This window comes from Plodia interpunctella, chromosome 16, assembly GCF_027563975.2.
Source record: "Plodia interpunctella isolate USDA-ARS_2022_Savannah chromosome 16, ilPloInte3.2, whole genome shotgun sequence".
In the NCBI taxonomy this organism is placed as follows: Eukaryota; Metazoa; Arthropoda; class Insecta; order Lepidoptera; family Pyralidae; genus Plodia; species Plodia interpunctella.
Window position 1 is genome coordinate 7,789,268 of NC_071309.1, and position 24,296 is coordinate 7,813,563.

At 33.3% G+C, this 24,296-nt stretch overlaps 1 protein-coding gene across 9 annotated transcripts in view; it reads right to left on the reverse strand.

Moving 5' to 3' along the window:
* The window catches only part of bru3 (bruno 3), a 616,612-nt gene that overhangs the window by 438,905 nt on the left and 153,411 nt on the right, over nucleotides 1-24,296 (reverse strand). For 8 of the 9 annotated variants that reach the window (XM_053757110.2, XM_053757107.1, XM_053757109.2 and 5 more), the window contains one exon: nucleotides 17,267-17,349. In XM_053757110.2, coding sequence (XP_053613085.1) covers nucleotides 17,267-17,349 — 83 coding nt within the window. Of the gene's footprint in view, nucleotides 1-9,476; nucleotides 9,607-17,266; nucleotides 17,350-24,296 lie in introns of those variants that run through there. The other variant, XM_053757113.1, reaches the window with a different exon arrangement.

Below are 24,296 nucleotides of genomic sequence, written 5' to 3' on the forward strand. Positions count from 1 at the left end.
GATACTTTTATTTTTTTATGAATTTACCCGAACTAAGCCGAGACGGGCCGTTAGTATTTGTATATTAGAACTTCCGTTTTTCGAAAACAATTTCGTTTAATTTTGAAATTTATTCAGAAAAAATTGATTCAGCTATCTCCAATATACAATTGAAAAATTATAGCAGAATTTAGAAAGTTTTAAACCAAGTTAATTATTATTTTTACCGAATTATTATTATCGTTACAGCGCTAAAAACATCCAGGAACATGCAAAGAGAATAGAAAATAGAAAATTTATTTTTTACAAATTTTTAAAATAATGAAAAAAAAAAAATTGTAAAAAATTTGGTCAATCTCTGTTTGTAATGATTCCTATTATTCCTGTTTCGTTTAGTTAGTAAAACAAAGGCATGTGGGATGAGGTTCGGAGCGAAGCAACTTAATTAAAATAAAACAAGTGTGTACGTGAGCCGAGTTAGCTTAGATAGAGATTGTTTGCGTCCGTTGTGGAAAAAGCTGCGAGCTTTTACAATGCTTCGTTAAGATAACTCTTGCATAGAAAGATTATTCATACATACATATATTATTTCCGAATTGCGAGCTGGTACAAGAATAGCAGATATGGCCTTGGAGGGCGTTATGTTGAACTGTGACTGTGTTGTCCACGTGAATGTCAAGCCACTCCTGGGCAAAGATACGGACTCATAGATCCCAACAAGCAGCCGGGAAAGCCAAGAACTAGATCGCAAGATGACTTTAGATTTATCTATTTTTATTGTTCTGCATACGGTTCGCCTACTAATAAGAGCCATGCTACATTGAGGCTTCGGCGTTTTGATGTCGAACGCAATGACCAAAACACTGAATAAAAGCGTATTCTCGTTGCTCAGTCATGCTGCGTCATCCTCCGTTAAGGTGACATCCGTTGTGGGATCAACGCAGAAGAACGTAGAAATTGTACGAAGTACCGACGCATAGCAACACACGTCAATGTCAAAACGAATTGACAACAGACACATGGAATTATTAGGTACTACGTACGAAGTACCTACTAATTCCATGATAGAGCACGACGGACCTAGAATCATGGAATTAGCAGGTACTATAAGGTACCTACTAATTCCATGGCTACAACGTACTGCGTCGTGGCGACGGAGCGCTGACTGAGCAATGGGGCATGGCTTTTACATCCAATTATTTTGTCCCAATCATACAAGAATCAATCCAATCATTATTAAGTACGTACAAGTTTTTCCTTCAGTTATTAAAATAAGTATTCTACCCTGCGCAAACGCAACATAAAACAAATGGAACACTCGAGTTACATTATGTAGTGTATTTCCATCCAAATTGCATAATAAGCACTCACAGCATAACCAAATCATGCGGCTTCTATTTTAATCGCAAAGCATTGAGCTACCTCGTAAATAATCCATTCGGCAGAATCGAACGCGCGCTCGTTGTTAGTATAAAACCTAAATATAGCTTGTTCTGCTTGCTGGATAGTGTTTGAGATATGGCAGTGGGATGGCGTAAAGGGATTTCTTTCTTCGAATAATGCTATATATCATATTTGTTGAAAAGTTTTAGATACGTAAGGCAGTTAAATAAAAACTTGCAATGTATATATGTATAGAAATGGTAAACGGAACGTATGTTGCGTCAGAAAGTAAGAGAGGTGGCGGGGAAAAACTGATTTCATAAGACTCAAGACTGAGAAGAATGGCATTTATCAATAGAGGTCTATTCCCAGCAGTGGAAAAAAGAGGTCTATGATGATGAGGTGTTTGAAAATCAGCATTATCTTCAACAAATCATTGTTGGGTATAACAGAAGCTGAGACATTACTTTGTCAACTTATTATTATAAACTTTTAAACTAAAATAAATATTATAATATGTTAAACTATGTACCCACTATTAAGTTTGAAAATAAAGTATTTTTTTTATTTTTATTTATTTATGATGTATATTTTATTTATGACTTATGTATGTTTGGGTGGAATCTTGTAACTCAGTTTCGGAGCAGGCATCTTAAACTGATTGAGCTGAATTATATTTTCGTTTAGTTTGAATAACAATGAATTATTATGATAACCATGACCAGATGGTGCACTCAGGAATTCCTCAACGGTATATTGCATAGACGTAATTTTTTGTTACGCATTGAACGCAATAGGTCAACCCTAAAAGCTTGTATTAAAAATGCCACCTTTGTAAAAATCTTATTATATATCACACTTCTAGCAAGATATAGATCTTCTTCATTCCATTCGTATTCCTCATGGCTGAGGGTCGTGGTCATTACATGAAATGAAACACACACAACAACTTTATATTATTAATAGAGTGGTTTGCCATTGCCTTCTCCATTTCACACACAAGTTAATAATAATCAACCAGTGTGCAGGTTTCCTCACGATGTTTTCCTTCACCGGAAGCAGGAGGTGGTCGATGAAAACTACTATATATGAGTCAGATTTGTATACAAACTCATGTGGCACGAGTAGGATTCGAACCTGAGACCTTTCGATCCACAGGCGGGCGTCTTAAGCATTACACCACCACCGCTAGATAGATATAGATACGAAATTAATTAAATTGTCAACGTTACAGTTCGTATGTACCAAATTTCGATTAAATTTCCCAACGCATCATGATGTGATAATGTGATTTGTGCAAAGATAATACTGTAATGATATTAATTGAACAAACACTATTATTTGATTTCGGTTTCGAAGATTCATTATCATTTTACATTTGTGATACGACGGGTAAGTAATAAGTTAACATATATTTTTTTTTACTTACTAATATTATTATTTTTTTGTATTGTACAGGTACAGTGTACACATCAGTGCAGAGACATGTTATTCTTAAAAAAGTTAATATATACTTTGAGCTAAAGTATTATTTGTCTCTTTCTGTCAACGGTAAATATTAATAAATGTGGTAGTGACAAAACATATTTTTGGCTTAATAATGCTTTATTTTTTTTTTGTTAATAATGAAGATAGACGTATGTATCTCCTCTTTTTTTGGAAGTCGGTTAATAAATTACTTTTTTATTAGTTTTATTAGTCGCTTAATAAATTATTTTATTTTCAGGTAATAACTATAAGTACAGTATTAAAAGCTAAAACGAAATGCCAGTGACAGTAAAATTATAAATAATTTATGAAATACAATAAAATAAAAAAATTACAATAAACTTACATAAAACTAAATCATATATTTCACCAGTTTGAAATCTCTACTTCATCCTAATTTATTGAATACTAGCCCTTATCCCCGGTTTCGCACGACTTATTTTTCCATTTCGTTATTATTCCGGAATGTAATGAATTTCCTTCTCTGTTTTTCAAACTTCAACAATACAAAATTAAGAAGCAATCAAGAAGATTATTTGAATAAATAAAGCGTAAAGAGATAGAAATAAAAAAATAGGAAAGAAAAAAAATTGCATTTATATAATATTAGTTAGGAAGGAGTTTTTACAAGTATATTCTTGTACAAAAGTCAGTATCTCATTTTCCCATTCATAAAATGATAATAAATATTTATATAAATAGCCAAGGCTTATTAGTATAATAATATAATAACTGGTAAGTACAAAGGGTCCTGACATTTTGAAATTAAACCCTATTTGTATTCACCTCAAACAATCCCAAAAGATAGGGCTGTGGGCCCAAAGCAAACACATTTTGGATGACGCCAATTATGACATCGACGAAGACGCTCAAATATTTGCTTGTAAAGATTCAGACACTCGGGTTAAAATGAACTTTAACTAACAAATTAAAGTCAGGAATATTCTCTTTCTATTCAGTGTGTTCAAGTCGCCTAAAAGCATCTGACATGACTTATACGACTACCTATCGACATCTGGTGGCGAGGAGTCGCACGGGGATAAAAAAATGTGTTATGAACACAAATGTCCATAAGATTAGTTTTAAACAAATACGTTACATCTTTACTCTCCCGCTATCTCATATTACGTAATCTCGGTTGCATTCGGTGCTGTGAAGCCGTAAAGCCAGAGGTTAATCGCTCTAACAGACGTCAAGATAGTTATCATTCTTTTTTTTTTTGAAGAAAATAATGCAACAAAAGGCATGTGAATAATTTTACGAGGTTAACCCACATGGTTGACCTCGAGCCGAGCTAGAAGTGTCTAAAAATATAAATTATAACGAGTGGAGATGCTTCAACATGGCCCATTTCCACACATTCATAATGGAAGTCAATCATAATTTTATGTACATACGTTAAAAATATTCCCAACACAAAAGCGTTGTTATGCACACTGTCGTATGTTTGTTCAGGTGAGCGTTTTCTTGTGTGAGTGAGATCCGTTCGGGAGGTGGCTTACGCAGATTGTGTGGAACACTTTCGATCCAAATCAGCCTACTAAATATGGCTGGCATGGTGAACAAATAGAGTTCAATATTATTTATGAAGTCAATATTATTTAAGAATTTTAAATAAATTACATTTTTGTTGTCGTTTCAATACTGGCCTAATCGAATAGTCAAAATTCCCAGTGAGGGTTGAGCTCAGGAAATCAGCTGGTTGTAATACGATAGCTTAGTCTTTAAAATAAAGTATTTTTCGGTATCACCGAACTTTGCGGCGTCACAGCTTAGAATGAAACCACGAACACGCGAACACGAAAGAGAGGTGTAGTCGGCACATACCATGAAATGTAAATCATAAAATGCACTGCAGTTTCCAAGTACGTGTCTAAAAATAAAAAAATAAGTCGTTACTCTGTGGCCACGTGCTGGATATTTATTTATGTTATGATATAACCCTAGTTAAGGTAATATGAGCACGACTGGGCTGTGAAAATTATTTAATTTAATAGCATTTATACGATAACTTTGCATATTTTTAAATAGGTAGGATAAAATAGGATTTTCTTTATACCTTCATAAATTTTATTTTATGAAATTTAGAATATATATATTTTGTGACTCGTTGTCAAACATAGACTTCCACAGACTTCCACAGAGAGCAATGGACAACAACTAATAAATTGAATACACAGAATTAGATACCACGGAAGCTTCATCATCATCATGGGGTACAATCTTCGAATTGAAGTATACGGAAACCCTCACGGCTTTGGGCCGAAAGGCCGCTGTACGAAAGCTTCAGTATTTACTAAATTAATTGATTATAATAAAGCTGAAAAATCTTATGTCGTAAGATAATTAAAGCAATTAAAAATAAAATTATGAATGTACCAAAATATATTTTTTGCAGAAGGAATTGATATTTATTATAATGAACATCAAATATCCTGTAACTAGAATCTTTTTTGACTATCTTATCTTTTTTAACTATTTCTAATCTTGAGTATGCCACGTTAATTAAGAATTTATTATCGAACGGATCAAGTCACCTTAATAATAAAATGCGGCCAAAAAGATTCATGTAAACAAACACATAATGTTATTCAAACTACATTTGACATTACCTAGAAAAAGAAAAATGTACCAGGATATATGGGATATTGGTAGAATTTCTTTTGCGGGATTATAACATATGTATATGGTATAATTTAAGATAATATAGTTAGATAAGAATAGGAAAAAATATTTTCATTATTATATCTAAATTAAGTGTACAAAATAATATTTTTAAGCCATAAACTCGAAAACTTGAAAAAAATATATTTAAGAAGATTATTTTTATTTATAAACTTTATTGTGTTATATGAAAATATCTATGGGCTTATGCCACACGGCATTCATTACTAAGAAAAGAAAAAATTAAGTGTACACGTAAAATTAAAAAAAACTACAACGAATTTGCATACGATAGTTACGATACTCGTGTAAATAGGCCGAAACTACTCTCTTCTGAGCTGTTAGAGAGAAACAACAGGAATTTAGTTCATAAAAACAAACGGTAAAGTTACAGGCGGGGCGGCGGGGTGCGGGGCGCGGGGTGTTCCGCCTGTGTTCCGGGTTTGATGCTCGACTATTGATAGTTTTACTATTGCGTTGTAAATCCAGTGGAGGGGTTAACACCTCGGTATTATTTGAGGTACATAAGTTCGCGATTATTTTTACTGTTTTCAGGTTATTGGGAACATTTTTGTGTAAGCTACGTTGTGAAATTGTTCGCTTGATGTACTCAAGCATGATATTCGTGTCAATGTTCTACTTCTTCTTTACTAAGGATGCCGATGACCGTGCGAAGTGGAGAAGAAACAGTAGGAAAGCGTACCCTATCCTCTGACACTCTACACGGGAGAAAGAGAGAGAGAGAGAGAAATTTACGTCGTAAAATGATGTTGGTAGTATCGACATTGAGACGGACTCCGCAGTTAATTTAAATTGTCCTAATTTAGCGTTTGTCTCAAGTGCTCTTTCAATGCTTATAGTTATATTTATATGAATTCTATTTAGTACTTGTCTTATAACTAAGAACCTACGTACGATTATATTTTATATTTTCTCAGACAGTTACTACGCTACGGCCACAGCCTCTTTGGTATGATATGATCGTCCCGAGTGCAGGTGTTAGGACAGAGGGGACAATATTAAAAAGAACTAAAATATTAATTTATTTGAACGAGGCTTCCGTTCATTAAAAATAAAACAACAGTAAAAACCACAGTATAGGCTAAAAACCGCTTTTAGAATATAATATTTATTTCCGTCCACAAAATTATTATGGATGACAGATAATGGGCGTTTTACAACCTGCTTTTATTCTAAGGTGCTACTTATTTATTATACAATATTAACCACCATTACATGAGAATCGGATCGCAGGTGCGTCATCAGTAATCGTCAGTAAAGTACAGCTTGTGGTAACTAAGTTCAATATTATCTTTTCTCTAATTTGACCTGTGCAATATGCAACCATTTCTAAACAACACACAACCATTGTATCTTGAATGAGTCATTGTTCTCTTACCTTACTGAAGGCAAGCTCTAATTGTTATTGAGCCCCATGATCACAGAATAGTAATATGGCACAGAAGGTTCACTATCGAAATGAAGTACCTATTTATATTACCGTGCCTTTTACATGCTAACAGACTAGTGTTGGATTGGAAATCAAATATGTCTTCTTCTTCTTCTTGACCTTTTCTCCATTCTTCTTCACGTTTTTCAAGAAGAAACCAAATATATGGCGCAGTAAAAGAACGATAATTGTAACTACTTCGTTGAATAGTTCATATTCTATTAGCAGTACTACGATTTAATAGACGAAATTCAAAACTTATCGGTTGCCACGTGTCTTTGGCGATATTTATTGATGGTGTTATTTTGAAGTGATCTAACCTGAACTTTATGGTTATAGATTGGGCGTAATCAATAATGTGAAAAAAAACATCTGATTTACATTATATTTTCTTGTAAAAAACGTAAAGATACGAAAATTTAAGACCTATAATTTCTTTCTTTCAGACCCATTCACATGTAAGTATTTTTAAACGCTGAGAAAAAAACCCCTTGTGGGGTCCGTCAGTCGGCGTACCTAAGCTTCGGGACGGCAAGCTCTAACCGTTATTTAGCTCCATCACTAACGACAGCTAATTGTACTTCTATTATACAAACCTCAATGACCTTTTGTTATGCGTATATATATCAGCGTTAGTTTCAATGTATGAAAGTGCAAGAATAATAATAAAATCAACAAAAGATTTTGTTGCGCTGTTTAGTTGATGTCATTTCAGGCGTAAGATTTAATATAAATCTCTTTAAATACATCTGACATGAATATTTGCAGTAAGATTTACGGTGATTTAAGCTGTGCACGTATGAAACCTATATAAGTATTTACAAAGATATTATTGTCATGGATGAAAATAAATAGTCAAATATATTTTACTTTTTTTTTATTTAAGATTTTTTTTGACTGATTTACATTAAATTGGTTTTAAATGTAATGTTTCAGACCGCGTATCATTTCATACACACAGCATAATTTAAATTTATCCCAACCTCATTTCCCGACCATGATAAATATTCAACGCAAAAACTCGGTAACTTATTTTGTCAACTAAAAAGTTCGAGGCCCCTTTATTCAAATTAATAGGAATTCAAGTTTTCTTAATTTAAGTTTTGAAACTTGTGCTACCAAATTACTTCGGTACAGGACACGGTTGAGAGTTTGTGCGAGTATGAATGGCAGGGGTTGGGTAAACAACGAAAAAAGTAACTGATTTCTATGAGAAAACACTCGACATTTGACATTCGACATTTGGGGACTTAATTTTTTTTTTCATATGACTGCAAATAAAACATTATGTAATAGTTTACTATAGGTAAATTTTGTATAGCTTTTCTATACGTTATGCAATATTTGAGTAATTTGTATATTATTTTATACAATAGTTTAAATTCATTTTATTAATATGTTATTGATAAACGTTTAAAATTCTTTCTTTTTAACAAATGCATTAAAAAGAATTGTGTCGTTATAGTCGATTAGAGTGGATTCCTCGCGATTTTTCCTTTACCGATAGAAATATATTTTTATTACTTACAAATTTTAATGTGATTATAATTTGTTTTTCTTAAAGTTTTTCTTTTCTTCACTGAACCACAACCGCTTCCACAGAGTTATATTAGGTAAATATCTACAGTTTAGAAAATTAAATGGCTTACTCTATGCACAGTTTCATAACTGACAAAGTTGAAGAACTTAACATAAATGCAAATTTTATGCATTCTATTCAGAAGTAATAAAATGTGAATGACCCCTGAATGAGCTGTACAATATTCAGACAAATTCTATAAAACTGATTAAATTTTTTGCATAAGCAAAATGTACAACATTTTGTTATACATTTTGTATGAAATTTTACTACTGCAAAAAAAATATTTTGCGTCGAAGTTTAAATGAACTGCACTTAAATTATTTTTTCTATAATTAAATTCAATAACATAATACCAATTTGCAACTAAATCTTAGAATTCATAATTTAAATACCAATTGACTTTCATTGAATACCTCCTTCTTTTTATCGAGTTCTTTTTATATTTTTTTCCTAGTCGTCTAAAGGCATCTGACATGACTTTTACTACCCACTGCCATCTTTTACTTTTCACCTCGACATCTTTGAATATTACTTCTACTGGATTTTTGAAATATGATATTTGTAATCGAAGAAATTATATTTACTAGCATAATACATTGGATTTTGTATCGATTACCGATCAAATACCGTATAACTCATGGACCGTATAATAAATGCAAAGCTTTGTCTGTCACTGTTTCGCGGCACGGCTGGTCCGATTTTGATAAACTTTGTAATGTACTACCACGGACGGAGGTGTGGACAACAGCTAGTTTGACATAAAATATTGCTTCGAATTGAATAATGAAATCATATGATTCCGACATGGTAAAAATACAGAATAAGAAGTTTTGGCGAAACAAAATTATTGTTTTTATTGTTACCAACCGAATTCCTATCGACTCATGACTTCATACACAAAAATCCAATAATAAACTCAGTGTTACTCACCAATTCATCGTAGTAATTAGCTATCTGCGTGTAGACCAACGCATCGTAATCCATGTTTGCTTGACTAATCACTAGTCACTTGTCACTATACACTGATTTCTTACAGAATCACTACACGGCCGTCGATAGAAGACGCATTGGTCGAGTAACTGACGTGTAGTAGTACTGCTGTAAAGCTATAATAAGACCAAATTTTAAACACAAACGTTTGGATCGTCGCGGATGTTTATAGAGATGATGCGATGCTAGCGCGTGTTCGGGTCATGGGTAACTTTTAAAGTGATTTATTTTGCTACTGTAATGATATTTTGTATTTTGACATTATATATATATATATATATATATATATATATATATATATATATATATATATATATATATATATATATATATATATATATATATATATATATATATATATATATATATATATATATATATATATATATTATAATAGTTTTCCCTATATAATATTCAATACGGATGCTCTTAAATTAATTGATTTATACGTACGTATATTACCGAAATAAATACAGAATAAATCAACTTATCAATTATTTTTTGAGCGGTTGCCATTTTTTTTTGTAGCAATTTTATGATGTTTTCCCTAAAAAAGAAAACATATTAAGACAGGAGGAATATAGATCAGATAAAATATAACATTGTTAATTCATTTTAAAGTATGAGTTAGTAATATCATCTCTATATATTTCGTTCGACGATGGGAGAGGAAGCAAATTATGGCGTATGTGCGAGCTATGAGTAAACTCCAAATATTTGGTACATTTTTTTTATTCCTCGTGATATAATTATATTAATGAAGACTCGAAAATATTTAATTACTACTTTTTTAAAAAGTTTTACCAACTAATTATGGCTACAATGTATGCTACAAATTTATTGACTCTAAAACCCTGTTCAGTGCCTCGCTCAGTACTGTGTTAGTGCTTAAATAGTTAGAGCTCGGGAAGCATAATTATTTTCTCATCTCTATATTAATGATGGGTTGAGGAAAGTGCGAATTTTAAATATATTTTTTATAGATTTAATTTTTGTCCGCGTGTACTACCATTCAGTGAAATTTCACCAGCTGAGTTGTTTGTTTTACAAAAATAGGTATGATACGACAAGCGTTCGAAAGTTTATTCTTCTTATATACTAAATAAAAGGTATTAAACGCGCACATACCTTTTATATTTCCCAGACGTTACGGACCTTATAACCTGTATATACCTGAGAGACAAAATATGTCAGCGCTATATCTCCTTCCTTCTCATATATTTCTAATATGCACATTTCTTTCTCGTAGTATGAGCGAAATGGAAGATTTCACGGTCTACAAATTTCTCTGTCTACGGTTAAGACCTAAAAAGAATTTTCCCGTCACAGGCAAAGTTTAAGACGTTGATATATCGATATCGACCTAGTTTTAGTTATAATGCTTTTGTATAGGCTAACCGATTTAGACTGCTTCTGTGTTGTAGAACACAGGCAATATTTGGATCGATGTATGAATTTGAAAAATACGCAACGTTAACAATTCACTTAAACTTTATTTACCTTGTAAAGTTTGTTAATCTCATACTGAAATTTGAGAATACATTTATTTTAATCTTTGAGAATATTGAATAGAATTCGTTTCAGGTTTTCATTATTCAAATTAATTATGCACGAAAGAAATAATGTTTTATTTCCCTTATAGGTTTTACGGATTTTACGAAGGTATTCTCAGAACCACATAAGTACTATTCACATTCAAAATTATTTAATCAACTTAAGATGATATACATCACCTTAGTGACGTCATTTAAGACGTTAAGTAATTTTGCCATACCTTACGAGCAGGCTTACTAGTAGTTAGACCATACTAGTAAAACAATTCTGATTCTCGATTCTGAGCGATCGATGGATTAAAAAGTCTGCTGGCATAATCCAAAGAGCAGTTGAAGAAAATGCGGCGCAACAAATTCCAGACATGTCCATTATCCCCGCAAGTGCATCACACATGACCTGTTGCAGCTGCATACTGGATCCCTTCCAGTATTTAAGTGAAATATAGTCAAATAAAAGCCATTGTATTTATCATTTACATTTTTCAATTTCATAGCACTCGTGCCAAGAGTGCGTGGTTTTTGTCCATAACTTAGGGGGATTTAGCAAAGACGTGTTAGAGTATTGTTCGTGTGTACGAAATCGGCTTTATTTGTCGTGTGTGTTCACACTTTTGTGTACGTTTAATTTGATTTATGGCCGCTTTTTGGCCCGGCGTCAGGAAATTTAATGCGTCGACACATACAACACTCTAGTTAATCAAAATTGCCTTTGCTTTAAAAAAGATTAATGTTTACATTTGCAGCGCATTGTTTACACCAATATGATAATACTTCTGCATAAGATTTTTTATAATCCAATAATAATCGCTCAATAACCATAACTTTATCAACAAATCAGGCGTCGATTTTACTAAACGTTGAGTCAAAAGCGATTCTCAACAGTTTTTCAATAATTCTAACTTGCATACATACAATTTGGCATTACTCATAGCTCATAATACTGACTCAGCGCGCCATAAGTCGTCGTTATTACGTGCAATAGGATCTGTAAGCTATCTAATATTTACCAAATGATATTATATAAGTAAATAGATATTTTACAAACCCTGACATTCGTTATTTTTAAACTTTACTTTTTATAACCTAAATTATTGTACAGTAATAATTTAGTAATTAATGTAATGTAGAATGTAGTAATGTAGTTAATTATCCTCCATAACAATTCACAGCACATAGTTCGGCCCCTGAAGAAGCTTGAGTGAGGATATAGACCCAAGTCGTAGAGGCCGATTGGAGTTTTGATGTTTATTAAAATTGTTTATAACTATTGAGATATGATCGTGACTTGAAAGGAGCAAAATCAGACTCAGATTGCGTTATCGTTCAACCTTCACTCAGTCAAGAGAGAGGTGTAAATTAAGTGAGTATGTTTGTTACTCAATCACGTTAATTATACTAAACGGATTTTAATGAAATTTGGTACACGGCTAAAATATAACCTGGAATAGCACATATAACATTCCATTGGATATGAAGCCTCGAGGAGGAGGGGCTTCGCTCTCGTGGGAATTTCGGGATAAAAAGTATATAAGTTATATTCTACCCGTGTATCAAATATCATAATAAACGACCCAGTACATTTTAAGTAAAATGGTAACAAATATACAAATACATCCTCACAAACTTTCGCATTTATAATATTAGGAGGAGATTACCATACACACTCGCACTCTTCCTCAAACGAAAACCATAAAAGTTGAACCACAAAACAATCATCAGGAAACGAAACACGTCCGATTTGTTATGATTTTTCAAAGATCACGTGCAAATAACATATGTATGCGCTATTGTTCCTGGCTAGTGATGGGCACGTAGTCGTGGGTAAACATTGAAAATAATTTACCCATTTTGGTTAATTTAGTTGTTATTTATTTATATAATATATATTTTTTAATTAGTTTAAGTTTAGTTATAAATGATTTCTATGTTTCATTACTTAATATTGTTAAAGAATTTTAAATAAAAGTTTAAAGTTTAAAACCTTTATTTTAATTTTTAGTTTTCATAGCGTGATGTGACTAGATTATTGTAGTCGTAAAAATCATGCCTGTAATAATACAAGTCTAATACTGATGTGAGATTAATATCTGAATAATTCACCAGTATATATCTGACACCAATAAAGTCACTCAATAAAAATAAAAAAATATTAATATGGAGTTTTTTAAGTGACTGAATGTTACTATACAATTATTTTCATTCCACTATTGTTTCGTGCTGCAGGTAATTAATAATATAACAATTTCATTTTATTTAACTGTAACATTTTCACCTAACATTTCCCATTTTTACGTTCCCGGTAAACACCTGGAAATACCGTTAATGGGTAAATACCCATCTGCCCATCACTGTTCCTGGGAACCCTTGGAGATTTGAACAGAGCCAAATTTCCCTATGAAAATATTATACGGGTCACAGCAACGTTTTGCGGTATTGATGTGAAATTGTTTCATTTTATACTAGCTGCGCACCGGGGCTTTGTCCCTCGTGGGAATTTTAGGATAAAAGATAGTAAAAAGAAAGTACCCTATGTGTTATTCCAAGTTATATTCTACCCGTGTACCAAACATACATCCTCACAAACTTTCGCATCTAAAATATTAATAGGATGGCTGATCTACGCGTTGATTTATTTGCTTTAGAAATCGCTTTGGCCATGTGTCTTTAACGTTTTTTTTAAATATATTTCTGTATGACAATAAAAATAATTATATTATATACTAGGTATATTTAATTTACTTATTTACGTACTGGTTGCTCCCAGGGGCGGCACACGGGATCTTGAGATTGTGTTAACGTTAACTTTATATAAACGTCGCCCACATTCCATTCGCCTTCAAGAAAAATAATTTTCTATTACAAGTTATATAAATAACGTACCTATTTGAATTATGGCTAAGTACGAGAAAAAGACGCACATAAAAAAAATAACTAAATAGGCGTCCAATCTCGCATAAATCATAGCACGTGGAAAAAAATATATATCTAGATGATTTACTTACGTTCTTTCGTACAGGGAATATACGACAAAGGATATAAATACGACATAATGCGAAAAATGTAGCCGATGTGTTAACGTTATTATTTATGTATGTCGTTATGAGCTCCAAATTCCTTACGCCTGAATTATTTAATCTGCTTTTCCATTAGGGTTTTTGTGGGAATGACAAAATTTATATTCAACTCGCACGTTTGGTCCCTTGTATGACTTCATGGAAAGATTAGGGCGGTATCAAAAATTAAAATACGTTTCGTATCTTTCCCGTTCAGAATACACCGCGAAGTATTTTTGTTTATACCATCCTTTTAGCCAATGCTCTCGAGAGCGCGGCCATATTTTAAGCGAAGCTTGTTTCGCATCGTTTTTAATTGAAATTTGTGGGTATTGAAGATATTAGGGTTGCAGCTTTTTATTTATTCTGCGATTGGAGTAATAAACTATGCTGCTTTTGCTTTTATTAAGCGTTTGCATTTTTATGTATGTAATAAGGATTTTTCCAATATCTGCTATAGAGAAGAGATAAAGGTCAATATTCTATTGACTACAGGTAGACACATATGTGTGACGTCACAAGTTTCATAGAAATGAAGACAACGAGAATCGAGCCGTGTAAGGAGCACACATTCGCGGCAGTCTTCACGACAGTGTCGTAGCAGATAATACTACAGGAGTGCCACCTGAACTGACATGGCCACTATCATAAATCTACAAATTACTTCGAACAAATGTGTAGCCGAGACTTCGCCTGGTCCTGGTAAAAGGGATAAACCCAAACAGTACTGGCTTGAAATCGTCAATGGTATGTGCCTATGGTTTTAGACCATATTACGTCCAACGAAGGATGACGAAACCCGTGTGAAGTGGAGAAGAAAAAGGGGAAAAGCGATCTATAGACTGACACGTAACGTCATATAGAAAACTGGGAAAATACTCAGATCACTCAGAGACGGAAAGCGATTACATAACCAAAATTAAAGAAACTTTGCAATAATTTAGGTCCGGTGAAGGAAATTGTGAGCAAAATGGCTAAGGGTATGGCAATTAATAATCAATAGTGTCAAGAAAGTCATGTGTGTTTCATTCCACCTAATGACCTTTAGTCATGAGAAATACGACTATGAAGAAGCGCAATGCTTACAACGTACTTGAGATACTAAATTTATTGATTTAAACACATTTGCGAAACAAATGTATTTCACAGAACAATATTAAATATTGCTTAGGCGCACATGTTGTTCAATGAATTAGTAGCCGTGTTGTGTACAGTATAATTATCATTAACTACCTTTTAGAGCGGAGTAGAGCCGAAAGTTTGAGTACCATTACATCCCCACCAAGTTGCGCTCAGTAAAGGTGGAAAATGTGCAGGTATTTAGTTGTTATTGAGAGCTATATGTATTAATAAGTACGCAAAATTAACGATTTTCAGGTGCCAATTAATTTGAGTGATTAAGTTCGGATAATATTTAGGGGTAGGTAAATGTTTTATCTTTCTTTATCGGCCGGTAGCTATTCCGAGAGGAACGGGTTTACTCTATCTCCTTACTAAGACATTTGTTACTAGCGTAGCGGGTTTTCTTGTTTTCGAATTTCACTATCGAAGAATATAGTAAATACATGAAAAAGTCAAAATTTTCTTTTTCTCATTTATAACGCTACTAGCTACGCTTCCGGGACATCGCTTCCGCAAGAACTTTGGGATAAAAAGTACGTATTACTCTAGGTTATATTCTACCCGTGTACGAAATTTCATAACAATAGGTCCAGCAAAATTTTGCGTGAAAGAGTAACAAACATACATACTGTCATACATACATGATTTGTCGCTCAATCACGAAATATCAAGTGGATTTTTGTTGTGTTATGGTAAGTAGATACATGTATATAATATATCTTAAAATAGCTGTATGTAAGTAATATAGGAATATTTCATATCAAACCCACAAAAGTGAAGCGCAGTTTTTATAATATGTGTATAAAAAATATCGTACACAATTCTCATTTCATAAAGTGGTTCAAAAATTCCACTTATCTTTCTGCGTTTACGACGTTACTCTCATTACGAGGGGATCGTTTTACGCCTTAAATAAAATTCCTCATGCACACAGCCAACGGCACATCAACCTTATCAAATACACTGCAAAATCGCCTTTATTACAGGTAAATAGAGTTCTACGCACAGTGACTTGACGGTAAACTGTACATATCTACATATAAAGACCCTTGTGTACTCCTTTATGAAGTAGATATAGCAGCGAATTTTGAATGAATTTTGGCATGTGTATGTATACGTATAATGTGATTGCTCTGAATTTAAAGTCGATTTCATTGTTGTATTTTTCAAGGATAAAGCGCGAATTCCTCACTCACTCAGTCAATTATCATCTCCGTGAATCTTAACTCTCTTTTGTGTAATGCCATATAAAAGAACAGGATTCTCATGCAATCGAAATCCATTTCACCAATTTTCTCCAATTTTTTTTGGAAGGATTAAAAGATCACAATTTAAAGAGTTTAATTCAATGCATCAGTCGATCGATTATTCTCATTGTAAATTTGTTTACAACCTTCGAAAAAATATTGAAAAAATTGATGGATGATCCTATGGCGGATTTACAGACCTATGCTTCAGCAACCAGAGTTTTGGACCCAATACCGATTTTTAATAGTCTGTTGATGTGTCACACTGCTGGGGAAAAACCTCCCCTTACTTTATCTACAAATATATGTCGAGGGCAGCCTGTTGCCCCGCACGCAAGTACGAGTATCAATATCGTCCCGCCATCTCTTGTTGGATATGCTTGACGCATGCTGCATAGCTATTATGGGTGTCAGAAGGGCGTAGGCGAAGAAGGAGTTTTGCAGATTTTTTTGCTTTTTTGCTAACCTTTATTGTCCCACTGCTGGGCAAAGGTCTCCCCCATCCTCTTCCATATCTCTCTATCTTGCGCAACCTCCGACCAGTTCTTTTTGAATGCCCACGAACCAAACCATACAAGATGGAGCGACGATCTGAGGGCATTCAGTTTTGCAGATATTGCATTAAAAAAATTTTCGCATGTTGATTTCGTATAATGTATCCATTCAGTATGATGATCATAAAGCCGCAGCAGTCACAAATTTCCAGATTTTTCATCGCAAGCAGTAAATTCATGTAATTATAAACTAACGCTCACCCCTGGTAGTGTCCGCTTTTCATGCAGCGCCGATTGAGCGCTCGAAGCGCTCTCCGGGTTGAAGTAAGTCAGGAAGGCGCACCCTGTAAACATATAAAGGATTTTTTTTAAGTTTGGGAATCTAAGGCTGTAGGATTGTTAGTAAATTTATTATTATTGGATTTTTTAAATCTATTTTGTGTCCCACTGCGGGTCAAAGGCCTTTATTTTTCGTGTGAACTACATTAAAATCAATATAAGTATTTCTTTGAAATTATATTTTTCTATAAAAATAAAAAGTATTCCCTGAAATTGGTGTAATAACAATTTATCTTGACGCACTCTCTAATCTACGCGTCGCCTTTCTGCGCAGGTTAAAGTGAACGTCAACGTTTGACGATGAAAATAGAACTCCGAATTTCAGAGATCATTCGACTAGGTACCTTTTAATTTTACGACAGGCACCCACAAAACACCCCTTGAGTTTAACTATTATATTTTGTTTTTTTTGTCTGTGAAAGAAGCAGGTGTTCGTGAAGTGTCAGTATTCACCCCCCTCGCTACGTCCAGATGGTTCTGGAATAAATCGGCCGCCACTTCCTGTCGGCCATCTTGGATTGCGCTAACGGGTTCATTTCCTGAGCCTATACATTTCCGGTCTATTCGATGCTGCCAACTCATAATTTTTAAGCTTTCACTAAAAATAGCCTAGATTTTGTTTACTTATATTTTGTTGGCTTATATAGCAATATATATTGTAGATTTTCGTCAAGTAAAACCATTAAAGATACATTAAGGGTGAGTTGCACTAGTCAACTTTGACGTTAACTTTAAACTGAGTGCTGTCGTCGTTTGGATAAAATGGCGAATCACGGTTTTCTGCACAAGTTAGAGTTTACGTCAAAGTTCATTGTTGCAACCCACTATAAACTGTATTTGTTTTTACTTTTTAATGCATGATGCCAATCAAAACTCAGAATACGCAGCAAAATAATCAAACCGGCGATTGTCCTGTATCTAATAACCATAATAGCATGCGAATAAGCACAATATCACGAGAATTAGTCGGACGGTAGAGTACTAATTTACGTGGCGCTAACAAAAAATAAAAAAAGTACAGAAAAAAAATGCTTTCTCGATACAAACTGTACTGCTCAAGATGGATCAGATAAGTGTTGTGGGTTCACGCCCTGTATTTGGGTACACGCTCAGTTTTTGCCCAAACGTGTAAACCCGTCTATAGTGCTGTGCATAATGCTTGATGTGGGGCCCGATTCTCACGCAATCGAAGTACACATCATCAATTTCTCCCAAATTTTCTCGATGGTTTCGAGCAAATTCACAAACGACAAAGTTCTATCGATCGATGTGTTTGCTCTAAATTTTGTGATTTTTTGTAAATGCAGAAATAGTCACTTTCAGAAAAAAACGGAGAAAACTGATTAAGTGTACCTTAATTGCGTGACAATCGGTGCCAACTACCTGAGGCATGTGATAAGAAAATAAATATTATGTCAGGTGATATAATTATTTATTATTCAAAAATACAAATTGAATATTATAAATATAAATCTACAAAGATACAAAACAAGCTATACAAGCTCATAGCAACTTTCCGTTATTATTAGTAGCAGTTAAGCTGTCGCTTTCGCAATAATCGGTATGAGTGTTCAAAAATATATTAACTCAAGCTGTTCGTGCTTTAGAAGGCAAGATAAATCGTATGTACCGACAATATTTGCAGTCTTAGTAGTTCGTTTAATGTCTGACGTTGATAAAAATCTAAAACACTAGATCAACCTACAAGCAAAACAAACGTATATCTGTGTGCTCGTTGTTTTGCGAAAGGGCGGTCGAATTTGCATCGACGCCGGCGTCGGCCACCGGCCACTGCGCTAATTAGTAGTTACCCGCTTTTATTTCCGATTCGCTGTTATCTGAAGCGCACCAATCTCCCGCCAGAGCACGCTAGCTACTTTATAAATGTTAACTTTTGGTACGTGAAATTCAGTATTTATGAATACTGCTTTGAACATTTTTAATCTGTGCCCCACTAGGGCCCTTTGTGCTATCACATGCTATTTAAAAAAGCCTTGAAAATTAATACTTCATTTTCTTCGCAATTTGCCTCTGCGACGTCATCCTTTTCGAACCCTTGAGCTTGAGCTTTGTGTTTAGATAAATGCTATGAACATAAGAGAATTCTTACTAAATTGCATTTTTTAAAAACAAAGTCGATATATGAGTTATAAGATTGAAGATTCATTGAGTTCGATAGCGACTTTAAAATGACACTTCCACTACTATTATAAAGGACAAAGTTTGTTAGTATGTTTGTTACTTCTTCACGCAAAATCGGCTGGGCCAATTTTTATAAAATTTGTTATTGAGATAGCTAATACCTTGAATTAATTATTAATTACTTTTATATCGAAAGGACGCGATTCCCGTAAGATTTGTCCAAAAAGTTTGATAGATGGCGTTAGGCGTTAAAAAACTAATGACGTAAGTATTTCTAAATTTAATTAAGAATTTGAATTAGCAAATTAGTTCAAATTCACATATGAACCTTGAAAGACCACAATTGATTTAATACACTGTCCTGTTTTTACAAGTTTCTATTTAACTTGCAATATATGCTATAAAGGTAACAACGTTTGTTCAGTGAGGTATTGCGACTTAATTTTGAAGTAGATATCATCATTTTATTGAAGTGAAATTTGCTATGTACATTTAAACAATATATTATTATATATGTATGTCCTGATGAAATCGGGATCGGCTCGTAACGAGGGAAAACGATTTGCTGTACGGTCATAAAAAAAATATATTATGTTGTCAGAAGTAACTATCAACGCTGACGAAGTCGCGGGTAAACTGCTAGGACAATTCAGATCGATGCGATGAACTAAAAATACAGATGGTTCCTTCCCTGATTCCTATATACCCCAGCCATTTGCAGTACAAGTATATACATTAGTACACTACTCGTGTGTGCTGAATGCATTACGTTAATTAATGTTGACATGACCTAACTTCGTGTTTGATTAGCTTTTGATTTTCCATACTTCATGTTAATCATAGTCTAAATTATATCAAATTAAGGGTGGGTTGCACCAGTTAACTTTGACGCTAACTTTAACGAAAAGTATGCTATTATATTTAATTTTTAAAAAAATCGCATGACGTTGTCTGTCACTATTTATAGGTACTTAGAAAATTAATGTATCTTATGGGATTATATCAAAATTTAATTTGTTATATTTATAACTTAAATGAGTTTGTCGCTCATTAGTTGGTCGATATATCATTTGTCTCTCTACGTTGGTATCGAACTTCATTATGGTGTATCGTACGAAAGTGAGGTCGAACTGCAGTATTTCGCACTAATTAACTTAATTTCGACAAGCAATGAATCGAACAAGATATTTCGCACAGTCCTTAATCGCACATCTGTTTGTCTTATTCAAGAAGTACACTCGATCTTTAAAACTGCGCAACGGATTTTGATGTGTATTTTTTAATAGATAGTGTGATTCCTGAAACAGATGTGTATATCTAGGGGTACGGCAGTGCCCCCGCCAAGTCGAATGAAAAAAGCTTAGGTTTTACCCGAGCAAATCTAGGGCTTGCTAACAAACGCACTTCGACAAACATAATATACTATCGGCCATATTATAATTGTCAAACGTCAAAAAAGCATTGAATTCATGTAATTTCTGGTGTGGAGATAGTTAAAAGGGCGGAGAGTGTAATAAGCTGCTCTTTGCCTCAAGCATAGCCGCAGGCAGCTAGTGTTTGTGGTCACTTTTTGCCGAGGATTTAGCCGCGAACATCGGCTAGTATGATATAAATATATATGTACTAGGTGTGCGTAGAGGGTCCGCTCGCAAAAAGAATAGAATGTGTTCTAGCAGAGAAACAAAATATATCGATTCTATTTAGTAATTTTTACGCATAAGAGGATACAATTTTAATTAATCCGATATTCCACCTCATCGTACCTCCCTATTTGGTTCCTCTTTCCTACTGCGAACTGCTGAGGTCAAGAATTCTCTCCCCGCATCGATATTTCCCTAATCCTACAAAAGGGGTCTTAAAGGCAAGAGTATATAGGTATTATTTGAGCTTGCGTGTAACACCTTAGATTAACTCTAAGGTGTTATCAAGCTCAATCTAGATTTAGGTCAAACGCGCTCAAATATCTAATATTCAGTAAATTATAACATTTAGGTGCAAGAGTACAAAATTTTATCACTAAAAACGTTTTATTAATATTATATTTTACTTGAATAACGAAACTCATTTGACGTACACATATCCGAATGATACCTTTTCAAAGGGTACAACTTCACTTTGATCCGCCTTTGCTGAACTTTTAAATAAGCAGATAAAGGCGATTAAGATACTGAGAAATTCTACCCACGGAACAATAATAGAAGTTAAAATTTAACGAGAATATTTCAACTTATGAATTTCAAATCGTTAATGAGAAAAAATTTGCGAAGCCCGACCGTAGCGAGTCGTAGAAAGTTTCCTTCCGCTAGACGGGTGAAAAGATGCACCGTTGCAGCTTCCATAGATTAAGGTGCAAATCCATTAACCTTTATATCCAGAGCTCTATCTACCGCGCTATGGTGAGACTGTCATTATTGCTTCTTCTTTGCGTATCAACGATCTCCAACGATATCAGAATTAAAGTTCTATTAAAATCATTACAATCATCAGTTCTATTAAAATCATCACGAGAACAGGAGCTAGAATATAGATGATCAGTCTATCTTTAATAGAACAGGAACTTTAATTCTAAGAAATCTTTCTTGAAAATATTGTCACATTAAATAATTAAATACTGGCCGCCAAATTACTGCATCTAAAAAAGACGATAATATATATATTTTAAATATAGTTTTCATTCACACTTTGGAAGCTTTTTACAGCACAAATTACCTAACCTACACTACTACACTAAATACGAGCAAATTTCGACTAGTCACTGTTGTCGATTTTATAGGCAATTTACACAGTTACAAGAAGCGAATTACACCCTAAATATTTTTTAATGTTTATTATACACTAATTATAGTAAATAAGAGTTTTATTGTATCACATTATGTCACAAAATCATCGTGTCGTGTTCCATCGCTCAGCTAGCACAAGAGGAAGTACAATGGAACCTCTTTATAATCTTTGCGTAAAGTGAACGCAATCTGTCGAGTGCCACCACAGTTCCCTATGGAACTGTAGCTTTTTTCAGCAAAAACCACAAGATTAAGATGCCAAATTACACTCTAGTGTTTTAATTTTAAAATTCATTTTTCAATGAATTGGATTAGGATTTAGTGCGTTTCGAATCCAAAGCTCAAAGTTAGTTGCCAGGTTCACATTGTTGGTTGAAATTAGTTCCAGCTGAATGTCAGAGGAGATATAAAGTGTATTCAATGCTCTGTCCGCTGTACTCATAGTCTCATAGTCAGGGAGTATGAGCAGAAAATAATCCAATTTCGCATTCAACTTGAATGTGGTCCGGCAAACTTATTGTTCCGTTCGTAATATGGGCGCTATCTGGAATCATCTAAAATTTTGCTCATATTCATACTTATTGTATGCGATTAAATCTTTTTAATTCTTTTTTCGTTTTGTGCCTGATATGTCTATGACATAATATTTTTTATATTCTTGAATTTTTAAAAGAAAATGATGATTCGAATTTTTTTAGGATACTTATGAATTCATATTTGTAGACACGAAGACAAATTATAAAAGTGTGACGACTCCATTAGTTTTTATTGGATTTTTGATTCAAGTAGGTACGAAAAAAGGCCAGATATCAAACCACAAGCAAAAACGCTGATTATAAAATCTCATATATTAGAAGCACATATTCAAGGCACAATTTCTCAACATTATCGTGTAATTCCCAGTATCATTTTACATTTAACTTCGTCGTTATTTTAATTAGCATGTTAAGACGTTAGCAACCCGAGACGCTGGAGACGGAGTATCGACTGCACCACGAAATTGCATCGTTACTTCAGTAATTACAAGAGAGGTTGTTGTACTTTAGATATTTTTTAGAAAAAATCTAAAACTTTTTTTATTAGTTACTACAATTGTATTTTCACTTTATATAAAATTTGGAGATTATTATTTCCCTTGTTTTTGCATCTATTCTATGGATTACATATTTTTTTGGATGAAATAAAATCAACATTTATAGCAATTTAATGTATAACTTACCAATTTAATAATTACAAATAATTTATATAATTTAATTTTTTGTATAATTTCAAACTATAGAGTTCATTTTATATTCAATTTAATTATTTGTCAACAAATACAATGTACACATAAATGCCTCCTTCTATTTGGTTTTTAATCTGTGGACAAAAGCGACGACAAGAAAAACAACTTTCGTTTAAAAAATAAAAGAACACAGTGGTCACTAAAGTATAATCAAGATGATCGGAGGCCGTATTTTAAAATGTTTATTACAACTGCAACGGCCAGCTACTTGCATTCTCTTTACAAAGGTTTTCAACGAATACTTTTTTTCTGCAATTTGCAGTTTCCCTCGGCGGTGTTTAGCGTAAAGTTATTTTTTTAATTGCGTGATAATACGGTTGAGTGTTTTATTTGACGTTAAACTAATTCTCTTTTTAAATTTCGCTACTGGAAATAAATGCTGTCTGATTTTCTTTTTTTCCTTTTTAAATAACTACTTTTATTTAATTTTTTTTGCTAATTTACAGAACATAATTTTGCGTCTCAATGATTATAGTGTATTGGAGCCTTGTAACAAACAGTTTTATATGTGAGTATAAAACAATAAAATAAGAAAAGTATATTGACTTTCTTCAATGTCTTCTGATTTTTTCGATAAGATTATTATTGGAAGCTAATCGAAAATAAAATTGTACAATAATAATGTTTACTCAGTATGTCTTTATTAAATCTACGTAATAGATACAATATTTTGGATTATATTTTATCTGTAATAAAACAAAAACAAATATAATTGAACCTAAATTTTAAGTAGGTAGTTGAAACA